General features: G+C 52.7%; 11 protein-coding genes across 11 annotated transcripts; 4 read left to right on the plus strand and 7 right to left on the minus strand.

The window, feature by feature from the left end:
• Positions 1-643: 643 nt before the first annotated feature.
• On the plus strand, positions 644-812 carry SNOG_05091 (hypothetical protein; the record flags this gene model as incomplete). Its single annotated transcript, XM_001795450.1, has 2 exons — positions 644-685; positions 708-812. The coding sequence occupies 2 exons, from the start codon at positions 644-646 to the stop codon at positions 810-812; spliced, it is 147 nt and encodes a 48-aa protein (XP_001795502.1).
• Positions 813-1,376: 564 nt separating this feature from the next.
• Positions 1,377-3,311, plus strand: SNOG_05092 (hypothetical protein; the record flags this gene model as incomplete). The annotated part of the gene is made up of 3 exons (XM_001795451.1): positions 1,377-1,392; positions 1,636-2,034; positions 2,086-3,311. 3 exons carry the CDS (start codon positions 1,377-1,379, stop codon positions 3,309-3,311), a joined length of 1,641 nt encoding a protein of 546 aa, XP_001795503.1.
• A 517-nt stretch (positions 3,312-3,828) lies between these two features.
• On the minus strand, positions 3,829-4,662 carry SNOG_05093 (hypothetical protein; the record flags this gene model as incomplete). Its single annotated transcript, XM_001795452.1, has 3 exons — positions 3,829-4,106; positions 4,212-4,481; positions 4,611-4,662. The coding sequence occupies 3 exons, from the start codon at positions 4,660-4,662 to the stop codon at positions 3,829-3,831; spliced, it is 600 nt and encodes a 199-aa protein (XP_001795504.1).
• Positions 4,663-5,752: 1,090 nt separating this feature from the next.
• SNOG_05094 (hypothetical protein) lies at positions 5,753-7,437 on the minus strand (the record flags this gene model as incomplete). The annotated part of the gene is made up of 2 exons (XM_001795453.1): positions 5,753-6,837; positions 6,879-7,437. The coding sequence occupies 2 exons, from the start codon at positions 7,435-7,437 to the stop codon at positions 5,753-5,755; spliced, it is 1,644 nt and encodes a 547-aa protein (XP_001795505.1).
• A 738-nt stretch (positions 7,438-8,175) lies between these two features.
• Positions 8,176-8,889, minus strand: SNOG_05095 (hypothetical protein; the record flags this gene model as incomplete). The annotated part of the gene is made up of 1 exon (XM_001795454.1): positions 8,176-8,889. The coding sequence occupies one exon, from the start codon at positions 8,887-8,889 to the stop codon at positions 8,176-8,178; it is 714 nt and encodes a 237-aa protein (XP_001795506.1).
• A 1-nt stretch (position 8,890) lies between these two features.
• On the plus strand, positions 8,891-9,093 carry SNOG_05096 (hypothetical protein; the record flags this gene model as incomplete). The annotated part of the gene is made up of 2 exons (XM_001795455.1): positions 8,891-8,939; positions 9,038-9,093. The coding sequence occupies 2 exons, from the start codon at positions 8,891-8,893 to the stop codon at positions 9,091-9,093; spliced, it is 105 nt and encodes a 34-aa protein (XP_001795507.1).
• Positions 9,094-9,128: 35 nt separating this feature from the next.
• SNOG_05097 (hypothetical protein) lies at positions 9,129-12,240 on the minus strand (the record flags this gene model as incomplete). Its single annotated transcript, XM_001795456.1, has 8 exons — positions 9,129-9,494; positions 9,548-9,943; positions 9,992-10,129; positions 10,178-11,692; positions 11,742-11,896; positions 11,928-12,049; positions 12,089-12,142; positions 12,204-12,240. The coding sequence occupies 8 exons, from the start codon at positions 12,238-12,240 to the stop codon at positions 9,395-9,397; spliced, it is 2,517 nt and encodes an 838-aa protein (XP_001795508.1). The 3' UTR covers positions 9,129-9,394.
• Positions 12,241-12,258: 18 nt separating this feature from the next.
• Positions 12,259-12,920, minus strand: SNOG_05098 (hypothetical protein; the record flags this gene model as incomplete). Its single annotated transcript, XM_001795457.1, has 2 exons — positions 12,259-12,785; positions 12,836-12,920. The coding sequence occupies 2 exons, from the start codon at positions 12,918-12,920 to the stop codon at positions 12,259-12,261; spliced, it is 612 nt and encodes a 203-aa protein (XP_001795509.1).
• Positions 12,921-13,709: 789 nt separating this feature from the next.
• SNOG_05099 (hypothetical protein) lies at positions 13,710-14,933 on the minus strand (the record flags this gene model as incomplete). Its single annotated transcript, XM_001795458.1, has 1 exon — positions 13,710-14,933. One exon carries the CDS (start codon positions 14,931-14,933, stop codon positions 13,710-13,712), a length of 1,224 nt encoding a protein of 407 aa, XP_001795510.1.
• Positions 14,934-16,488: 1,555 nt separating this feature from the next.
• SNOG_05102 (hypothetical protein) lies at positions 16,489-19,627 on the minus strand (the record flags this gene model as incomplete). Its single annotated transcript, XM_001795459.1, has 5 exons — positions 16,489-18,759; positions 18,879-18,956; positions 19,166-19,216; positions 19,267-19,389; positions 19,439-19,627. 5 exons carry the CDS (start codon positions 19,625-19,627, stop codon positions 16,489-16,491), a joined length of 2,712 nt encoding a protein of 903 aa, XP_001795511.1.
• SNOG_05101 (hypothetical protein) lies at positions 18,843-19,110 on the plus strand (the record flags this gene model as incomplete). The annotated part of the gene is made up of 2 exons (XM_001795460.1): positions 18,843-18,935; positions 19,012-19,110. The coding sequence occupies 2 exons, from the start codon at positions 18,843-18,845 to the stop codon at positions 19,108-19,110; spliced, it is 192 nt and encodes a 63-aa protein (XP_001795512.1).
• Positions 19,628-20,529: the final 902 nt, after the last annotated feature.

Consider the following 20,529-nt stretch of genomic DNA (forward strand, 5'->3'; position numbering starts at 1 on the left):
AGCATCATAGTGATGGTATTTGGGTGTCCCTTATCAGTGATCTACCACAACGTGCAAGGGGTGCCAGACGTGAATGGTGCAAACGCCGATGAAGCTTGGTGCCGCATGCGATGGAGTCCCCAAGCCGAGGTCGATGCCAAGAGAGGCTCTCGTCATGGAGGTGCCTTGATCATGAGATTTTCTGAGATTTTCGCTCGAGCCATGAAAAACAATACTTCAGATCTACGGTGTAGAAGCAGGGCTATTGTTGCTCGGCTCTTTCGCGTGTTGGCGCACCGCAGTACCCGCGAGACCTGGTGGTCGGAACCGTAATCGTGCCCTGCAGTACACTAGAAAGCTCCACTACCAGGGATGTTTGTTCGGATCCTGGAGGTCATGCGATGACTGGTGATAATTTGAGGTTCTCGAACGGAAAATTGCAATAGTGCTTTTCAAATTTGGTAATCGGACAGACTTCAGGTCATGGGTCCAAGTCTTCGATCGCTGAGTTGAGCAAGCCACAGACATAGACGAGCAGTATGTTCACTGAGACGCTCGCCAGGATCTACTCATCTCCTGTTTGCATGCAACTGCAGTCTCGCTATGGATCCTAGGTCCACCCAATCGATGGAGATGGCAGACAGTCTCCGGCAACAGTGCCACGATGACCCTTCGTTTTGCGGCAACTCCGTCCAATAGACGGGAGGTAAGCAATTAGACTGGACCAGACTGGCGGTACGAAGGGACCGAATGTACCGACACAGGGCGAAAACCTGCGCTGTGGACAACAGATTAGGCCGTCGGTGAAGGATCACAGGTTTGCCTTGCCATAGGATCAGCTCCGATGCAACGAGAGCATCATGCTGCCATTGTTGAGCAACGTTAGCGGACTCGAGACGCAAGGATCAGCTTTTCGAAGGTAGCGTATCGGTATTTTCAATCAGTCGACTGATTTGCAAGCCACAATATCATACCAAGCCAATGCAAGCAACTCAAGCTTCTGGATAGGGCGAAAAAGCGTCGAACCGTGCCATTCCAGGCGGCGTGTGGTTGAAAGAAGATGTTCCAGACGTGATCTTAGCGTTGTGGTAGCGCACCACGTGGGGCCTTCATTGGTTGAAACTGGGGGTGACAGCCCCTAAACACCCCAACCTCACCACACCTGCCCCACGCACCCAAAGAAGATGACGGCTCCGCGACCGCAAGCAACTAAGAATCGCTGTGGCGGCCTGGGCTTGCGACAGATGCTGTCCACTGGTGAATGAGTGCGAGTTTGTTTTGCGTGTAGGTAGGTATCCACGGCGAGCCCGCGCCGGCATGTCAAATTCTAGCTGCGTGCGTCGAGGGGCTATCGCTATTGGCTGCCGGAAATACAGGTAAGCAGCACCGCAGTAAGCATGTGCGCTTTGGCATGTATGCTCGGATATATAACTTCCAAAGTGTCCCCGGCTTCCTTTGTCCATCAACGACAGACAAGCCCTCGCCTAAAATCTTGACTTTCTAGGCATTGTCTCGGCAAAGCTTCACCATGACTGGCTGTTAATAAGACCGCGGAGAGGTAACAGTGCCTTCCACAACTTCAACAATGTAAGCTTTCTGTCGATGCTGAGGTTTGCGCAATATGCTGATTGTGACAGGATTTTGCCCACATCCAAGACCCAAATGAGCGCCGTCGTCTTGCGCTCGCGGAAATCGACAAGGCGCCCTTCGGCTGGTACCACATTCGCGCCATTCTAGTCGCCGGCACAGGTTTCTTCACAGACTCGTACGACATCTTCTGCGTGTCGCTCTTGACGATCATGTTGGGTATCGTATACCACAAGGGCGCCCTCACAACACCACAAGATACTGCAATCAAGCTCTCCACCTCGGCCGGTACTGTCATTGGCCAGGTCGGATTCGGTGCGCTTGCTGATATCGTTGGCCGTAAGAAGATGTACGGTCTTGAGTTGATCCTTATCATCGTTGCCACTCTTGCTCAATCTCTGGTTGGCCCTGGTCCCGGTACTTCGGTCGTTGGACTGATCATCTTCTGGCGTGTTCTCATGGGTATCGGTATGTTTTTTGTGTGACTGGCTTGCCATTCCGTATGCTAACAGATTTCAGGAATCGGTGGTGATTACCCTCTTTCATCCATCATCACCTCTGAGTTCGCGACCACTAAGTGGCGTGGTGCTATGATGGGTGCCGTGTTCGCCATGCAGGGTTTCGGACAGCTCGGTGGAGCCGTCGTCATGGTCTGCCTCGTTACTGGCTTCAAGGGCAAACTCAACCAGGCCACCGCCTACGGCAAGTGCACTGGCGACTGCCAGATTGCCGTCGACAAGATGTGGCGTGCCCTAATCGGTATCGGTATCGTTCCCGCGTGTATCGCACTCTACTTCCGTCTCACCATTCCTGAAACCCCGCGCTACACTTTCGACGTTGCTCGTGACGTCGAGAAGGCGAACGAGGACGTTAAGCACTACATTTCCGGGCAGAAAGGTGAGGGCCACCCTGATGAGGCTCTCCAGGTGGCTGCTCGTCGTCAATCGGTCCAACAGCTCGAGGTCCCCGTGGCTTCCTGGTCCGACTTCTTCCGCTTCTACGGCAAGCTCAAGAACGGCAAGATTCTGTTCGGAACCGCCATGTCTTGGTTGCTCCTCGATGTCGCTTTCTACGGTCTCGGTCTCAACAGCACCACCGTCCTCCAGGCTATCGGCTACGGAGGTGGTGCCACGGTTTACCACAAGCTCTACAACCTCGCAGCTGGTAACTGTATCTTGATTTGCGCTGGTGCTATCCCTGGTTACTGGCTCGCCGTTGCCACCATCGACACTGTAGGCCGCAAGCCTCTCCAGCTGATCGGATTCGTCTTCCTGACCATCCTCTTCTTGATTTGGGGTTTCGCCTACCACCACATCAGCGGCCACGGCATGATGGCTATCTATGTCTTGATCCAGCTGTTCTTCAACTGGGGCCCCAATACGACAACCTTCATTGTGCCCGGCGAGTGTTTCCCGACCCGATACCGCTCAACGTCCCACGGTATCTCTGCCGGTTCTGGCAAGATTGGTTCCATCATCGCTCAGGGCGCTATCGCTCCCCTCCGTACCCGCGGCGCTACAAAGGACAACGCCAGCCCATGGCTCAACCACGTCATGCAGATCTTCTCCGCATTCATGTTCGCTGGTATCTTCACCACTCTCTTGATTCCTGAGACCAAGCGCCGCACCCTTGAGGACTTGGCCATGGACTGGGATATGGGCACCGAGAGCATAACCGGAGCGCCCAAGCACAACGGCCACCGAAGCAGCGACGAAGCTGCTGCGGAGAACGAGCTCAAGGCTTAAAATTGTTGACGTGTTGTATTTTTCTTTCGTTTATATATCCCGGGGTGTTTCCTAAAACTCGCAAGCGGACAGATGAAGTCTCATAGGATATTCTAGTCGTTTCCGTAACCAATCTTTCAATGTAATATACTTCCTAAAATTGCACATACATTCCATTACATCTTATTTCGCGCATGTGATGCCAGCATCTTGACTGATAAAATAATAAACCAGGCAAGACACGTGCACGCGCACTGCTTCCGAAACATGAAATTACCCAACGAATTGTGCCAAGCATGAATTGAAATATCATCATACATATCCGTGACGATCACATGTGTCTACTTCCCGCCATCGTTCAAAATCATCACCCACACTCCATCTCTACCGTTTTACCAATGGTCCTCGCCGTAAACCGCGTCGTGACCTTCGTGAGTGGTTACCTAACCGTTCCCTTCATTCTGGGCTCCTGGCACTGTCTCCAACTCAGGTGCTTTATGTGAAGAATATCGAAGCGCGAACGTAGCACGCTTCCAGCTCATCGGCGCCTGCTTCCACTTGCGCTTTCTGAACTCGTCAAAGCCGCCCCAGGGGGCGGATTTTGGATCGATTTATCGCCTGCATCATCTTCAACTCTAACCGTCTCCTCATCCTGCGCTGCCGTCGAGAAGCTCGGCTCTACAACTTCAGTGATTCCTTCGTCTTCAGTGTTCGCATCAGCAAGTTCAGGGACTTCTTCATCCGGGATTGTTAAGAAGCTAGCCCCAGACGAAGGGTCGAGCTGTGGAAGTTCCGGGTAGTACACATCCAGCGACACTGTATCCTGTGGTAGATGGAGTGTCTTCTACTTCTTCACCGCAACATGTGAAGAAGTGGAAGGGGATGGTTCGACGTGCTTTCTTTTTGGAGTGGGCGATTTACCAGTCTGAGGTGGAGTGTCATATGCTTCCACACCTGGTTCCCGCATATGGAAAGCGCCATGATGATTTTCCGCTGCTCTTGGTACTTCCGCCTCCTCGGCCTCTGCCGCCTCCACAGCAGTCTTTACCTTCCCAACTCGTTCAATAACATCCAGATAGTGATTCTCCTCCCTCCCAACAACATCCCATGGCCATCCCGCCCAGATCTCACTCCTAATCTCAACTGTATTCCACTTCCATCCGAAATTAGACGGCACACGGGTTACGGGTTCTGTTGAAGGTCGGCTATGATCGTGTGTTACGAGAAATGGTAGATGGCGGTTGCGGGCGTAAGCTTCGTTAGCAGTTTTGTAAAGCTCCGCTTGCTCGTCATGTTTCGCAGTCGTTGGGCGCGACGTACGCACTGAGTTGTGGTGTGCTTGCTTGGAAGAAATGTCTTGGGCGTTGGTCATATCTTCCTTGAAGCCTGGTTGAGGGAAAGGAAGTTGGGGTAACGTTTGAGTGTCCAGGGGTGTGAGTGGTGAAGTTTCAAGCCTGTGCTTCAAACTTCCTTGCAGTAAGAAGTACAGATGAGGTTGATAGTCGAGTTGGGGTTGTAGTAGATCTAGTCGTGAGTTGTGCTATAATGCAAGTGGGAAGTGTTGGGCTTCTTATGATGTCCAGACAGGGCGCTCGGGGTGATCCAACTTCTGCCTGCGCAACATTGTGCGCGAGTGAACTATGACGCTTCCAGTAAACTCATAAGACATCCAATATTTCCTAGGAGACATGATAGTAACAGCCTCCAGCGAGAGGGAAAGCTTTGCCGAGCTAACAATGAGATCAGAGCGTCCCATTTCGTGTCCCTATGTACCTAACGACGAAACCGTGTTCAACACTGAAGACATCTGAGCTGAAAACCAATGTCCCAATTTCTCAAGCGTCTTTAACTCAGTATAAACTGTTGCGGTATGCACTAACTTGGCGCTCTAGACCTATATTGAATACCTCTCAACGGCCCCTCCAATCGCCCAAATTAATGTTGTCAATAATCCTAACGAGGTAATCAGGGGTATTGAAGCATTCTGAATGTTCCAATTTTTAAACCCAATCACGAAGAAAGCGAACGGAGCCACGAGCGCGGCCAAAAGAACACGTACCAGTGAAAACTCCTCACGAACCTCCAATCCCCACCCAAGTTGCCCCTTATCGGTCACTTCGCTAAAATCGCTGAACTCTATAAATTCACCACGTGAATATTTGCACACACTAAAGATACGACGCAGAACTCCGCGATTTTGGAAGTACTTGTTTCTCAAGGCATGAAAGGTTTCAGCGGGAGTGGATTCGTGTAGAGCTCTCCGAACTATCACACGCCCGTCTCCAAGCAGCAATACATTTGGAGACTTGAATGCGTCAATCGGGGGCCGTTTATCGCTTGTTTGTGCTATTAATCGCAACACGCCTTGAGCGAAACTCTTGCGAGTTTGGGCCCATTTTTGTTCGCCGCATATCTATCCCAAAGTTAACCCACGATGCCACAATTGGCCCATCAGAACATGTTCAGCTTACACATTTCCATTCCAGATGCCACAAATCTGTTGTGCACGGCCGTCGGGGAGGTTGCAATGGCGCCCAATTCCAGGAGCTTGCTGTTTTGTCCTCTATGTAGATCTTGAGGCGGTCCAACCACCATACATCTATTCGATCAAGCACGGTCACATTGGCTGGATCGATGTGTCGAAGGTCGCTGATGAGCGCCCGGATTTTTGTAATCTTCGTTCTGTTCTTGCTCGACTCTTTGCGGATTCTGCGAATCTCTGCTGCCTCTTCAGTTTTGCCTAATTCCGCCAGACCAATGTGGAAGACATGTGACGAGCCACTTATACCTCCCATTGGAATGACTGGACTAGACACGTGACAGTAAACCTCTTGCATCTCAAATTCCTTCAAAAACTTGGCATCAACGGTGAATAGCCATGTAGGAGAATGTCGGGCGAAGACTGTGGAGTCGCTTTGTCGTAGTAGGATGCAGAGAAGGCGGCCTTGATAGATACAGTAGATCCAAGCTATCGAATGAACCTTTGGATCATCTGACATTCTGACTGGTAGAGAAAGGTGAAGACCTCGGCTAGTCGCTCGCACTGGTACACTTGGGACTTTCACTGAAATGCAATCAGGAAGTTTTTCACCGGTTCTCAAGCCGGCTCTGGAAGGTACATATGACTGTAAAGATTCGTAATCCGTGTTGAGCAGACGGTAGTAAGGTACTGCCAAAAGTGCTGGCAGATTGCTCTGCGGCACCCACCTTCGAAAGAATGCTCTTGCCGTGGATTTAGTATACGATACCTTGGGAATTTGAGGTCTCCTTCGATTTGTCTTTCGAGTGCCTGAATGAGTCTTCGTGGAGAAGTCTAGAGGAGAAGACGCGAGTAGCCCTGTCAATGAATTGTCATCTTTCATACGGGACCAAGCAAGGATGCTGTAGTCTTCTTCCTGGTCCAAGATTGCTAGCTGTAAACGAACAAACGACTTTTTGCCTTCACCATATATCAATGGCATGTTCATGTCGAAGATTCCGAGGAGGCAGTAGGCTTCGTCTTCTTCTCTTTTGGTACTGCGGCCGCCGGCCCATGACATCCTTTGAGCTACAGAGCAAGAGTGCAGACTATCGCCGTTTAATATATACGCTCCGGAATTTCCGTTCGCTGTGAGATGCGTTTTGACTGTGTGGCTTTTGTTCCGATCATGCTCCAGTCTCTGGAGTAGAACTCTACGGCCTTTGGGCCAATGAGTTCCTGCAATGTCCAGCCTCGACTGAACCAGCGGCTATTCGTCCAGTTCTCAGGTGTACATACACACTCTTTCGCATTTCGATTCGTGTCTTCTGCACCACATGGCGGTTTATCCACAACATCCCACAGGTACGCATAACAGACGACAGATTTACGATACCAAGCGAACATCGAGTTGATAGCTTCCGACAACTCAGCGCTAGAAGACTTGTCGATGCAACAAGTGTCTGCCCAGAAGTACTCGAGATTGTCTTTCGCAGTCTGGTCTCTGCACAAGGCAAGTTTGCGATAACCGGCCTTCTCCTTGCCTGTACCCTCTGTCAAGTCTCGAAAGGTGACTTCATCCCGGTCCGCTCCCCAAGTATGTGACAGAATGGCGTATGGCGGTAAGTCACTGCCGAAGAATTCGACCAGGCTGAACCCATCGTCACCTTCAAGGCGCAGAAGGCGCATGTTGGTGGATTGCCGGCGAGCTGTCGCAATGAATCATGAAGAAAAGGGTACGCGCAGACTGTGCAGCTCAAGAAGCAAGCTTGTCCTTCCCCGAATGATGTCGCGAAGTTGGAGAAGGTCATCAGGCTGCAGCAACTCGGAAGGCTGAGGTCTAGCGATCTTTTGTCACGTGGCGTAATAACCTTGGAAGGAACCCTGAGCAGCCACTGTTGCAAAATGAACGAGACAGATGTGTAACAGATGTTGCTGCCGCAAAGAAAAAGAGCGCCCATTTTTATCATAACAGCTACCTAGGTAGCTTTGCATCTCCTACACGACCTCAATCATTGACCTACGTCATCCCTATCCGGAATCTCATTCCCTAACATATCTTTTTCACCCTGAATGGACTGAATACCTACCTGATTGCATGATGACTTATCTCGGTGAGACATCCTGTGTGCCTTACTACAGACGCGCCTCGTATATGTCACGTGTGGCACAGCTCACGGTACCTCTGAAAAGTATTTCCCCTAATTCCCAATGCGTTCCTGCAATGTGTGCAACGATTCTTGGAAAATTCCAGGAAAGCCTGGACACATTCCAGTGACATCGCAAACCGGCGACATCTTCCTCTGTGTTCAAACACACTTGCACAAATCTCTCGAGACCAGAAACTAATTTCGACGACGCATTTATATTCCACCTCAATCGAACCCACGATTGCCCGCTCTCCACACCCTGCTTCCAAACCATTGCTCACGAACTTGTCTCGCGCCGCCTCATCACAGAAGGCTTGAAGCACCTCTGATACCATTCGAGATCGAAACTGCCTTCTTCAAGTTCCCGACTATCCCCCCGTCCCGCCCAACAAAAAGTCCGACACGCCTTGACCACCTCTCCACTTGTCAAAACCGCCTCACACTCCTCCGACTTGTAAGCAGCAGTCTCGTAAGCCGCCAACCGCTCGATCTGCTTGTCCGAGGTCGTTTCCCACAGCATTCCCTTTACGCTTCCGCCCTCAGAGCTGCTACTAGGTACCAGAGTAGGATATATACTCCACATCTTGATACGGTAGCCCGTGATGGTGGCAGGCTGCATTGTCGGGAGGTCTGGCAAGTTGAGAATTGCCTGGAGGACGTCGGGGTCCATGAGTGAGCCGTAGAAGAACATGTGCAAGGGGCGGAATTCGCGGCCGAATTCGTCCACTCTCAAGCCTTTGAAAGCCTCATACATTTGCGCTTTGGTGGGCATCCAGGATGACACGGGACGTGGTGGCGATGGTGGAGATTCCGGGTCCGCCGTGCTTAATGGCGTGTTCAGGAGTGGAGGAGGAGGTGGTGGTGACGGCTGCATTGTAGTATCTGGTATCGGCTTTGAGACTTCTTGACGAGAAGAGGGAGGTGAAGGATGTGAAGGCAGTAGAGACGGCGCAGGTGGAGGCGGAAGCGGCGGCGGAGGCCCTTGATTCATAATGGCGGTCGACGAGTGCAGAGATCCACGTTGGCTATCGTGGTGGGAAGGTTAGATGATTGCAACTGCTTTCCTCACGGAGTCAGGCAACGCAGAGTGATGAGCGGCGCGTATTGCGGCGTGGGTTTGCTATGATTGGGTGCAACAGCTAATGCCCCGAAGAAAGAGAAACACGTCCAAACACACACCAGAAACTTCACTTAATTCTTCACTGCCTTCATCTCACACCAAACTCCATCAATTCAAACAACCCACGCCAGCCTTTCGATTCATTCACTTATCCACATCCTACAAACCCCCCATAAACGCCTATACATGTCGCAATACAATGACCAGGCAAAAGAGACATCTTTCAGAGGAAAGAATGCTCCTAAACAAGGATTCCCATTTCCATATACGAATTCCACTTGGCCGCTCCAAAAACCGCTTTACTTTCTTCTGACAAAGTTGTTTTCATGTCCGTCTTTTGTACATAACTGCTTCCTTCCTTCCTTTCCTTCTGCATTTACTCCTGTCCAAACCCAACCGTCTCCTCCACCGCAATGGTGAGTTTCTGATTAAGCGCCTCGAACGTCTTATACGGGGGTAAATCCAGACGATTGAAACTATCTCATCGTTAGTATCCACTCCACGTCCACTCAATCTCATTTCAACGTACCAAGTATGCGACTTCGGCAACTGGTTCGGCTCGCCGGCCTTCTCAATCGTAAACCGTCTAGGCCCATCACTTCCCTGCAGATCCTTGAATCCATTGACGGGAATACGCGAAGTACCGGTTGCAAACTGTAACAGGCGCGATTTCTGCTCGGCGTCCCAGCTGCGGATGCACTTCCAGAAGTTTTGGATAACTTCGTCGTTTTCAGTGTAGCCGCGGTAGTCGGTGTGCTTTTTCCAGTCTTCGACGTCAATGTCGGCGATACCGCCGATGAGCAGTTCGAGCTCGCGCTCGTCGAAGACGTTGACTAGGTCGGCGGGGATGAGCTCGTGGAAGCCGGCGATGAAGGCCTGGAATTGCTCTTCGACGCGCTTCTGAATCCGCCACTCCGTGATAAGCCTATATGGATTAGCATGTCGATTGGTCACTTCGATAGATGGCACTTACTCGACGTATTCGCCCTTGTTCTCGTTTGTGACTTCAATCTCCTCACCGCCTGGCTTCAACTCAATGCTGACAGTCTCACCAAAGCGCTCGTCGTCTGTGGCAAATGTCAACTCAAGGGCGTCAGTAATGTCGTTGTTCCTGCATCTTGTCAGTTCACATCTTTCCTAAGCTGTCACGCGAACTCACAGCATCCACTCCAAATTCCTGTGGAAATCCGCATCCACACCCTCCATATCCTGCAGCGAAACCTTCTTCCTGAGAATCATCTTGTAGAAAGCCCCAATGAAAAACGCGTCCAAAAAGCGGCGGTGGAAAATGGCCAGACCAACAACTCGTCCAATAAACTTGAAGTAGTTCAAATGCTCGGGATTAATGCCAGAATGCGGGTTGATCTGCAGCGTGTAGTTGTCGTGTGCGGAGTACTCGAACAAGCAGTAGAAGGGGTTAAACATCTCGTGGGAAAGCAGGAAGAAGAACTCTCGGGAAAGACCTCCGTAATCCAGACCGTCTTCACCGTCAAACTTGATCATGAGTCGCTTCTTCAGGTCTGCAGCGCTTTGCCGCATAACCTCGTGGTACGAGTCCTCGAAGATATGGGTTCGTCGCACCTTGACATGACACTGTCCACTAACTATGCGCAGTGCTGGTTGCGATCGGAAGTAGATCAACTTGCGGCGGAAATCACGCTTGTACTGGGGCACATTCTGGTCGAGCGAAGACGGTAACCTCGGGTCGTCCCATGTGGTAGTCTTCGTGTTGTGGTCGACGAAGTATACTCGTGCTGTGTTGGTAAGTCGCATTTCCCATCCTGATGGTAGTGGTCCGAGCTGAGATACGGGCTGCTGCTGGATTGTGCTGCCATTTGCACTCTGGCCGCCATACATCCTAATGTACTGCTGTCGGCGCGGGTCGACCCATGTCGTTGTCCGCGTGTTATGGTCAACAAAGTAGGGCCGTCCCTCGGGAGTGTGTCTTTGCTCCCATCCCGACGGAAGTTCTCCTGTTCCAGCAGTGGTTGCGCCTGTGGCCATCATGCTCACTGCACTGGCAGACCCAGCCGCTGGGGGTGATGGCTGACGGTCAGTGAGGGTGGGTGAGTTAGCTCCAGTGCGGTCTTCCGGCAGCATACGATTCTGATGCCGGGTGCGTTCCTGCTGGGTCTGCGCGGCCATGGCATTCTGCGAGTCCGTCTGGCTGAATCCTGCGCCTGGCCGTATCCAGGTTGTCTGCCTGGTGTTGTGGTCGACGTAGTAGGTACGGCCCAGATGGTCCTCGCGCCTTTCCCAGCCGTTCGGTAGCCGCCCTCGGTCGTCCTCAAAGGCACTGTATGCGCCGCCGTTTGGCCGGTTCTGCGGCGGAGCTCCATTGGGCGCCGACATTGGGGGTGCAGCGGTCGACGGCACCGAGGTCGCGCTGAGACGGTGGGCAGGGGGTTGCGCAGCAACGGGCGGTCGTGCCTGGCCGGGGAAGGCATCGGGATGTAGGTTCTGGGTCGACTGCTGCGGCGTCGAGGCACCATTCACTGCGGGCCCACTCACGGACGGGTGCGGGGATGCCGTGGGACGGGCGCCGTTGGCTGTGCCCTGGCTGATGGGGGTGGCCAGGTTAGTGGAGAGGTTAAGGATGAGCTTGCCATGCACGACCATGTTGTCGTTTGACTTTTTGAGGTCGCGGGTAAGCATCTCTGTGGTAACGTTAGTCCTGTGCCTGACGTCGTGCCGATCAGTGGACGAGTGGACGAGTGGACGACATACCATCGCCGCCCGCGTCCAGGTCAATGACGGAGCCGATGCGGACATTTATGACACCCAGAAAGCCCTGGTCCTTCTTCTTGAACTTCTTCTGGTCGAATATCTGGACGGCCAGCACGCTCTCCTCGTTGACTCGCCTGTTGCGCGTGTTAGCCTGTGTCGCTGCAGCGCGGCGGGACTCGCAGCACTCCCGTGACGTACATGTCGAAGCTCTCGTTCCAGTAGGGGTTCAGCGTCTTCTTGATGACGCTCGTCGTGCGCGTCTGCTCGCCATTGATCGTGGCCACGGCGAAGGGGTCCGGGAATCCTGTGCGGCACCTGTAAGTGGCATGTCACGCAGTCTCACGGCTGCAGCACCTACGGAACACATCGCGCTTGTAGAGGCCGTCGGCGGCAATAACTATGCAGTGTCAGTCCCTGTCGTTCAGCTCAGAGCGGCGCATCGTCGCGGCAGGACGCACTGGTAATGCGCAAGTTGGGCTGTCCCGCGCCGTCCATGATGCGCAGATGGGCGGCCTATGTGCGGGCAGACGCTGTGGTGGGGAGGGGAGGGGAGGGCGGGAGAGGTGCGGCTCTCAGAGCTCGCCGTGGTGTTGTGGGCGTCTCACTCTGGGCGTGGTTGCTGGTTACGTCGGCAGACCCCAGGGCTGCTGCGGCGGGCGTGATGATCGAGGGCTTGGGTGGAGGAGGCTGTGCTTGCGAGAGGGACGAACCGTGCGCCCCGTTACAAAGGCGGCGAGCGCGCGCTCTCGGGATGCTGGCCGACGAAAAAGGGCCGCCACTCGACGCTGCTGGGGCCTGCGCGATTATGCAATCCTGAGCAATCGCTGTGCAATCCTGCGTCTTCCCTCTTTTCTGTTGCTCGCGGGCGCGGGCGCGGGCGCGGGCGCTGGAGCTGTCCAAGGTGCCTGCGCTTCTCGCTGCCTTGGCGCTTGCAGCTTGCCCCACCGAACGAATGCGATCTTGGCCCAACTCAACGCCGGATCCGATGTGCCTGATGCTGAGAACTGAGCGTCTCGGGAAGCTTGATTCGGTGCAATCAACTGCGCGTTCCCAAGTGTGCCAGCCATACTTGTTGCCGAAAATAACGTACGCGTGTTCCCATCATGCTCTGCCCACACAAGCAATCGATGACGTCCCCTGCCCGCAACCACACCACAAAAGTCTCGACGGAACATTTTATTTGCGCCTTGAAACGTCTTCAAATCTCTTCATGTTTCTTTCGGTTGTCTCATGTTACCCCTCTGCCAAGTCACATGAGCTGCATCATACAATACACATAGCATGTCGTAGGATATCATATCATCATCGCCAAAGCTTATGTCCTCTTGTCAGCTTCATCTTGCCACGACTTGCAACGCTAAGAGTTCCCACATCCCAATCTTCCGCATGATCCGCTGTATCCGACTTGGAGGCGTACATTTTCTCTGTAATGAGTTGAGATAGCAGCATAGAGCAACTGTTCTTGAACCTGCGAGATAATTATGTCTTATCGCGCTTTCCGAATTATTGGGCCAATTCACGTATCTCTCGCACAGCCACATCTACACATGCAACCACCCTCCGCATCCCAGTCAGGGGTGCATACGTCCTCACCATGTCAGACCACATCGCGTCTCTACTCGGTCCGGAATATTGACTTTTGTCTATTACCACCATCCCCCCCCCCATCACTATTCCCTAAAACTATTCCCCACCTCAATTTTCTCATACCCCAGCAGCGCCCTCAGCCTAAGATACGTCTCGTACGAGCTAAGCTGCAGCTCGACCCTCATATGTCTACTCCATGCGCCCAACCACGTAAAAAGATTCCACGGCCAGAGTATGCTTCCAGAGAGGTTGTCCAGCGCCTCGTCATAAACAGTGCGTGATGCGTATCGTGCGAGAATGAGAAATGTGCGCAGGGGACCTTGGCGCGTGTGTAGGCCTTCATCTAGAGATCGCGCTGCGTGACGTTAGTCTCATAATCATGCTTGAGGGCAGCGAGACTTACTCAAATCGTTCGTCTTGAGAATAAGCAATATAACCCTCGGTACCTGCCCCAGCAGCTGAATCAAACTCTCCAACATGCCCTCGCCAAGCGCATCGCCAATCACCTTCTTCTCCTCATTCGTCCTGCTCGTCGTGACGCCGCCTACACTGCCCTCTTTCTTGGCGAGCACGGTGTAATCGCGGCCCGTGATGGCGGATGCGAAGAGCGGGAAATGCTCCTCGCCGATTCCAGCGACCTCGTAGGCGTATTGGCGCATGCCCGCTTCGTCAGCGTCGAGGACCGCGAGCCAGAGCTTTGCATAGCTCCGGCGGAGGTGTAGTGGAATGTCGCGGTAGAGTCCGTGGTCGTACAGTACCACGTCGAAATTCGCTTTGCCGCGGCGGTTGGGGTTGTATTTGATCGCGATGTTGCCACCGTGAGGGTCGCAGTGTAGCGGGGCGTCTCTGCCGAAAATCATCTCGTTGAAGATTCGCGCCAGAGCAGCGGAGACTTCATCTCTATCAATACCCTGCGCGTCCAACGTCTTGAGATCGTCGGGACGACAGCCAGCAACATACTCCATGACCAAGATCCTGCGCTTCGCCCAGAGAACTTGCGGGATGACTACCGGCACATCCTTGACGTGTGCGAAGTATTCCTTCGCCCTGGTAGCATTCTTGCCTTCCAGATTAAAGTCCAATTCCTGGGGAAGCGACAGTTCCATCTCATCCGACAGCCACGTCAAATCGTACTCTGGGAACCAGTACTTGAGTGTCGAAAACGAAAACGTCGTCAACGCCAAATCGAGCTTCGCCCACTCATCCAGCGCAGGATGCTGCACCTTGACCGCAACCTTCTGCCCCGTCTCTTTTATCCTCGCAATATGTACTTGAGCCAGCGACGCAGCGCCAATAGGCAATGGTGAGAACTCTGAAAAGTAGTCAGATATACTGAGTCCCGTGTCGCTTAGCACCATTTCCTCTATCGACTCCAGTGAGGAGATCGGGCACTTGTCTTGCAGCGGGATAAACGTGTCGCACCACTCATTTGGCAGCAGGTAGTTCATGCTACTCAGATGCTGACCCAGTTTTATAAATATCGAGCCGTTCTTCTCGAGGGCGCGGAGCGTGCGTTTGGCGCAGCGGAGGTGGCATGCTTTGAGCATCTCGGTGTAGTCGGGGTCGTCGTCGCGCTTAAGGACAGTGCGGTAGCTATACATGACTGCCGTTAGCTACTTCTCTTCCTATACATAGATAGAGCATACGTACTCCCTGATGTTCAACACCAGCGTCTCGAGCACTCTGTAGCTCCTCTTCGTCGCCGTGTATGCATGCTTCGCATCGTCGCTCAGAGTGACAGCCGCAGCGCCAACCGTAAAGACTCCTCCGGCAATCACCAGTCTTCTCCGCCTCTTGCTCTTCGGTCCAGATTTGCCATTTGATCCGCCCGCCCCTCCAGCAGCACTGGCAGGAGCTCTAGCACTCGTCTCCGTCGCATTGACAATTGGGCTCTTTGCCGCACTCCTCACCGTCCCCGCAAACCCCCTCTCTCCCTGAATCCTACTCGCGACCAAACTCGGTTGTGTGACCGCTTGGGTACATGCTCGGCACGTCCACGCACTTCGGCGAAGCAGCGGGGAGAAGGAGTACAACGCCGACATCATCGCATGGTGAACGACTTTGAAGCACAGGGCAAGTCGATACTGTACTGTGCTCCGTAATTAATTATCGCAAGGTGGTGAATCGTGGGAGGCGATCTCCCGGCGCGAGTGGTGTCGTCGTTCCGACATTTTCTCGATCAATGGTGGTTCTAGCGTCGGACCCTGGTCATGCATGCATGCCAATGACGGAATGGTCGAGAACTTATCGATACACGCTGAAGCTACCACAGTAGTCTTCAGAATGTTATGCAGTGCAAACCAACTTGAGTGCATGACCTCGAAATGCTGGAAGCTAGAATTAAATGCACATACACTCACACAACTAATCAGACTACTAGATTCAATGTTAATTGGTCGTGTTACTAGGAATGACATCATCGACAGGACGGAGAATTGGTGTCAGCGAAATCACTACACCACCATCACAATTACTACCTCTCGCGTCCATAGTAGACCTCCTTATCGAAAATAAACGCATCAAGATTTTCGCGAACGCCTTCACACTTCCGAGATTTGATGTGATCATCCTTCTAATCCTCACTTTCTCCACCCTCTAGGAAACCATTGCGAAAACGTGACAAAAACGTTATATCCTCCCACCTTGACCCAATCTTCCTTTCTCATTGAACTATATCCTTGGGATCTACGATGTTTGCGTCGCAGACTGTCGCATGCCCTACATATCGACCGTCTCGTTGAAGCACAACACGCCATTCCCACGCAAGTATCCGTCCACGCCGTCAGGTGTTGCTTGCCTTCGAGGCTGCGCGACTGCGGGTTTCGACTGGCCACTGCCATCCTCGGGAGAATCGGTGATATCGGTGACGAGAACAAGTCCGGCGGTCTTGATCGACTCAATGAGCGCAGGTGCGAGTGCCTGGATTTCGTTAGTATGCCCGTCCTACGTCAACGTAAGGAGGTGGTACTCACTAGCAAGCGTGAGCTGCAAATCAACCCCATAAAGTTGTTGTCTCTCGCAATCTGCACCGCTTCTTTGACCGAAGTAGTTGTGCGACCGCTACTCCGGACGACGTGCGTGGGGCCTGACGGAGCTTGAAGGGTATCCGCGCCGAGCTCATTGCAAAGAAGTATTGGGTCTAGGTGTACTGTCAGTCTATGCCAGATCACACAAGAGAGTAGGCTTACAATTTGGCTGTTTCCAGTTCAAGACGGTGCAGATGTCTTGGTTGAAGGAGCTGAAAAGGACGCTCCTCAATGTGCCGTCAATCTCACCAGCACCTTGCTCCCTAAGTAGCCGAGCATGCTCGAATACGATCGTCAGTATCCTGTCAGCAAACTCGTTCATGTCGTGCGTGGGACCGAGCTTGAGTTGCTCCTCCTCTAGCCGCGACGGGAACAGCACATGTAGCTCTACATGGATGTGCGCTGGCAGTAGGTGCAAAGCTTCCTTGAGGGTAATGAAGGAGGAAGCCAAAGCCTGGTAGATCATGGGAATGTCGTTTGAAGTGGCGTTGCTCAATGTAGAAGCCAATTGTGCCGCAGTCACAGCGTTCTGATGGGCGCCGATCGCAGCAAACTGTTCGTACGTGAGGATGTTGACAGGCACCTCTAATCCTTGGTAGTTGATCTTCCAGCGCGGGTATAGCACAGGAATACCATCGGCTGTCAACTGCACAAAGAGGCGTACGTAGTCTCCAGACAGGCTCGAGCCCGTGATGAGAGTGTGAGGTTGTGAGTCGAGTTGGCTAGTTGCTTTCCAGTACGTAGCGAAGTGCGTAATTTCCAACGGAATACCGTGGAAAGGCTTGACAACCTGGAAGTCGAACGTTGCGCGACCGATCGAGCGAAGCCTGGGGTCGAAGAGCTCTAGATGCCATCTACCCGTACTCTTTGAACGATCCGTGAAGACCTTCGAGGAAGCTACGCTGCGCGCAATAACTTTCGATCCGATGGTTGGGTATACATCGAAGTCAATCGAGAAATTGTCAATATTCTCAATCTGGAAAGAGATGACCTTGAACTCGTCTTGTATGGGCAGGAGTATATTCCTGGGTATAAGATCCGAACTCTTGGAGGATATGGTGAGCCTTGCCGCCGGGTACTTTTGCTCATCGTAGAACCGGATAGCGTCTTTTCCGACTTTCTCGAAGTTGATCACGACGAACGTTTTCGTGTCTAGGAAATTATGACCATATCTTCGGAACGGTATAATCGGTGGTGGCAGGATAAACTCGGGAATGCCTTCGATGTCGCCTTCGAGGTCCATGGGGGCAGGCATGGAGCTCGACATGCTCTGGGACGTTATTTGCGGCGATGTCTGCTTCTGTGTCATCAGCCCGACTCCACGTCCTCTGGAGGCTAGAAGTCGCATGCACTCAAGGTGGCCTTCCCATGTCGCATAATACATAGCGGATAACCTTTTCTCATCCACAATGTCCACGTCGACGCCGCACTGCAGCAGGGTCTGGAGACATTCAACATGCCCCTCGCTTGCCGAGTGAAACAACGGCGTCCACTGGTACAGCTTGTCTGGTTGGTCGAGGTTAGCTCCATACTTCTGTAGCATGAGGAGCATCTCCGGTGTTTTTCCAGATCGCGCGACGAGATGTTGCGGATAAAGTCCTTCTGCGTCTGGAAGCATCTCAGCAGATCGCTTCAGAAGCAGCTCAAGCACCTCAAGAGAAGCGTATTGGCATGCAAGGTTCAACGGCACATGCTCTCCTGGACCGAGTCGCGTTATGTCGGCACCGCTTTCCAAAAGCAGCTGTACGCATTCGAGCTTTGAGTGAACGATCGCGTGTATGAGGGGTGTGAAGCTGTCCTGGTCTCGGAAGTTTACAGTCTCTGGAGCTGCGTTGATCAACTCTTGAACCAATTCAACGTATCCATGCATACACGCATAGTGCAATGGCAATCGACCATACACATCAGTCATATGCACATCGACGTCGTTCGCGAGTCCGAGCCTCAGAACTTCCAGGCGGCCTTTGATCGCGGCTTTGTGTAGGCAATTCCGCTCGTTAATCTCGTCTTCTTGGTTCAAGTTGACCAGATTTGAGTCGAGGAGCATCTTCAGCGCAGCTTCAGGCGCGTCATAGACTGTACCGAGGAACGCTCGGGAGACCTGTTCGCGTGCATCGGGCAGAGTTGATAGGCGCGCAAGACATTCTTGGATCTTGACGGAGTTTGCGGTGTTGATGGCTTGGATGAACTGGTTGTCGAGCTCGATTCGTGCTTCAAACGCAGGTTCGGACACTCGGGGCTCTGCTGCTGCGAGGGGTGCTTGCATCCCCTCGCCTTCTGCCCATCCTGAGAAGTCAAGGATAGCTTGGGTTGCTTGATCGGACAAGACGCTGATGACTTCTCGATTGAAGCATGGTTGGACTTCGACAGCCCTTGCGAGGTAGAGCTGCTTTTCCCTTGACTGGCATCATATCAGCCATCGTCGATGAAAGCACAGGAGGTAACGGCCTACTTTGGAGGTTTTGTCCCACTAGCGACGTTAGCATGGCTGTGGTAGGAGGTAAGGAGGTGGTGCCAAACCTTCTTCAAGATCTTGGAAAAGGCTGTTTCGTTCACTTCGACAAATTGCTGAGTCAGGTTAGCTTTGGCGATCCCTGGCTGCATGCAGACCAATCACCTCCAGTTTGTTTAGGTCCATGCTAAACTGCTTTAGTCCCTCTTCAAGAGCAACGTATCGCGACGACGTCTTGGAAACGGAATGTGGATGTTGCTGCATCACCCTCTTCTTGTCAAGAAGGGTGGAGAGCCGTAAGCGTAACTAACATCACTGTGAGCAATTTTCATGGCGGCGCATAAGACAAGCATACCTCAGCCTCCTTTTGCAGGTAGAATTTATTGACTTTCTCAAGTTCACGTTCCTATTAATCAAATGAGATGCGAGCTCACGCAAATGTTCAACAGTTCGTACCACTCGGAAGAAGAATGTGGCCTTGTTCGCCTGCAGTGAAGTCTGCGGATCCAAACTGTCGCTGCCATGGCTGCTGTCTCCAAGCGGAGGTATTACGGGCGTAGCGCTCAGCTTCTTGATGAGCTGCAATATATCAGCTACTGGTCGAAATAGTCACGGACAGATCGAGCACCTTTTTGAGCGCCTTGTAGTCCACAAAACTGGCGGCATATTCTGGAATTTCCAATTGCCGTTTCTGAATGTGCTTGCCAAACTTCCTGGTAAAACGTGCTGAGTCAGTTGTGTCTTCTTTGGATGCGAGACTGGTCGATGAGGCTGTCTTCTTCAACACGACAAGTGGGCGGGGGTCTAGAGTCTCCATATGAGTAGCAAAACGTACATGGTGCCAGCAGTAGAAAGAAAGTCTCTTGCGGTATTCTCGGAGCCTTAACGGCAATGCGCAGTGATGCACAAGCGACAATCCCGGTAAGCCTTGCTATGCAGGACTAACCATACACGAGGGGCGATGACAGGTGTGTGGTCGTCAAAGGGCGCCTATTCGGTAGCGGGTCGGAGAAAAAGTAACAAAAAGAGGTGAGGCTCCTGGGTGGGTGGCAGGTTTGGCAACGGACGTGCGTCGTTGGTAGAAGAATCAAGAAGTGAAGTCACCCCAAGCGTGCAGCAGGGACCTGCCTCACGGCGGATGAATCAACGGATTGCAGTTGGCTCGCGTAGGCCTATGCCGCACGAGGAATTAGCAGAAACTTGCAAGTTGCCGAATGAGGGTCCAGACTGTGCTATGATGCGGAGGGGTCATTGTCAGAGGGCCACGAGACGGTGCATACAATGGCTGTGAGAAGATGTGCCCATGTCGTTGAGAGGTTGTAAGAAACCGACGAATGAGAGGCCGCAGATCCGCCACGCGCAAGAGAGCGAGAGCTGGAGAGCAATTCTTACTCAGTCGCTAGTCATGGCAGGGGCAGGGGAGCTGGTGAAAGTGGATACGCTGCCGAACCCTAGGCGGGTGCTGTGAAGGCTGAAGAGGGGCCAATGATCGATTTTGAGGTCGCAGCCACCACCCCGCTAGCCTCGGCTGGGAAGTTTAACCGCGGACGGAATGAACCGCACTGGTGATAGTTGACGACGACGAGAGGTGCAAGGCTCCACAACGACTGCTACCTCGGACTATTTAGTGTAAATGAACCTGTGGCTGAAAGCTCGATCGACATTTGACGCAGGATCTCCTCGGAACGGCAAGGTATTGAGATCGGGAGGACGGTGCGG

The sequence above is a fragment of the Parastagonospora nodorum genome (genome assembly GCF_000146915.1).
Source record: "Parastagonospora nodorum SN15 chromosome Unknown scaffold_7, whole genome shotgun sequence".
In the NCBI taxonomy this organism is placed as follows: domain Eukaryota; kingdom Fungi; phylum Ascomycota; class Dothideomycetes; order Pleosporales; family Phaeosphaeriaceae; genus Parastagonospora; species Parastagonospora nodorum.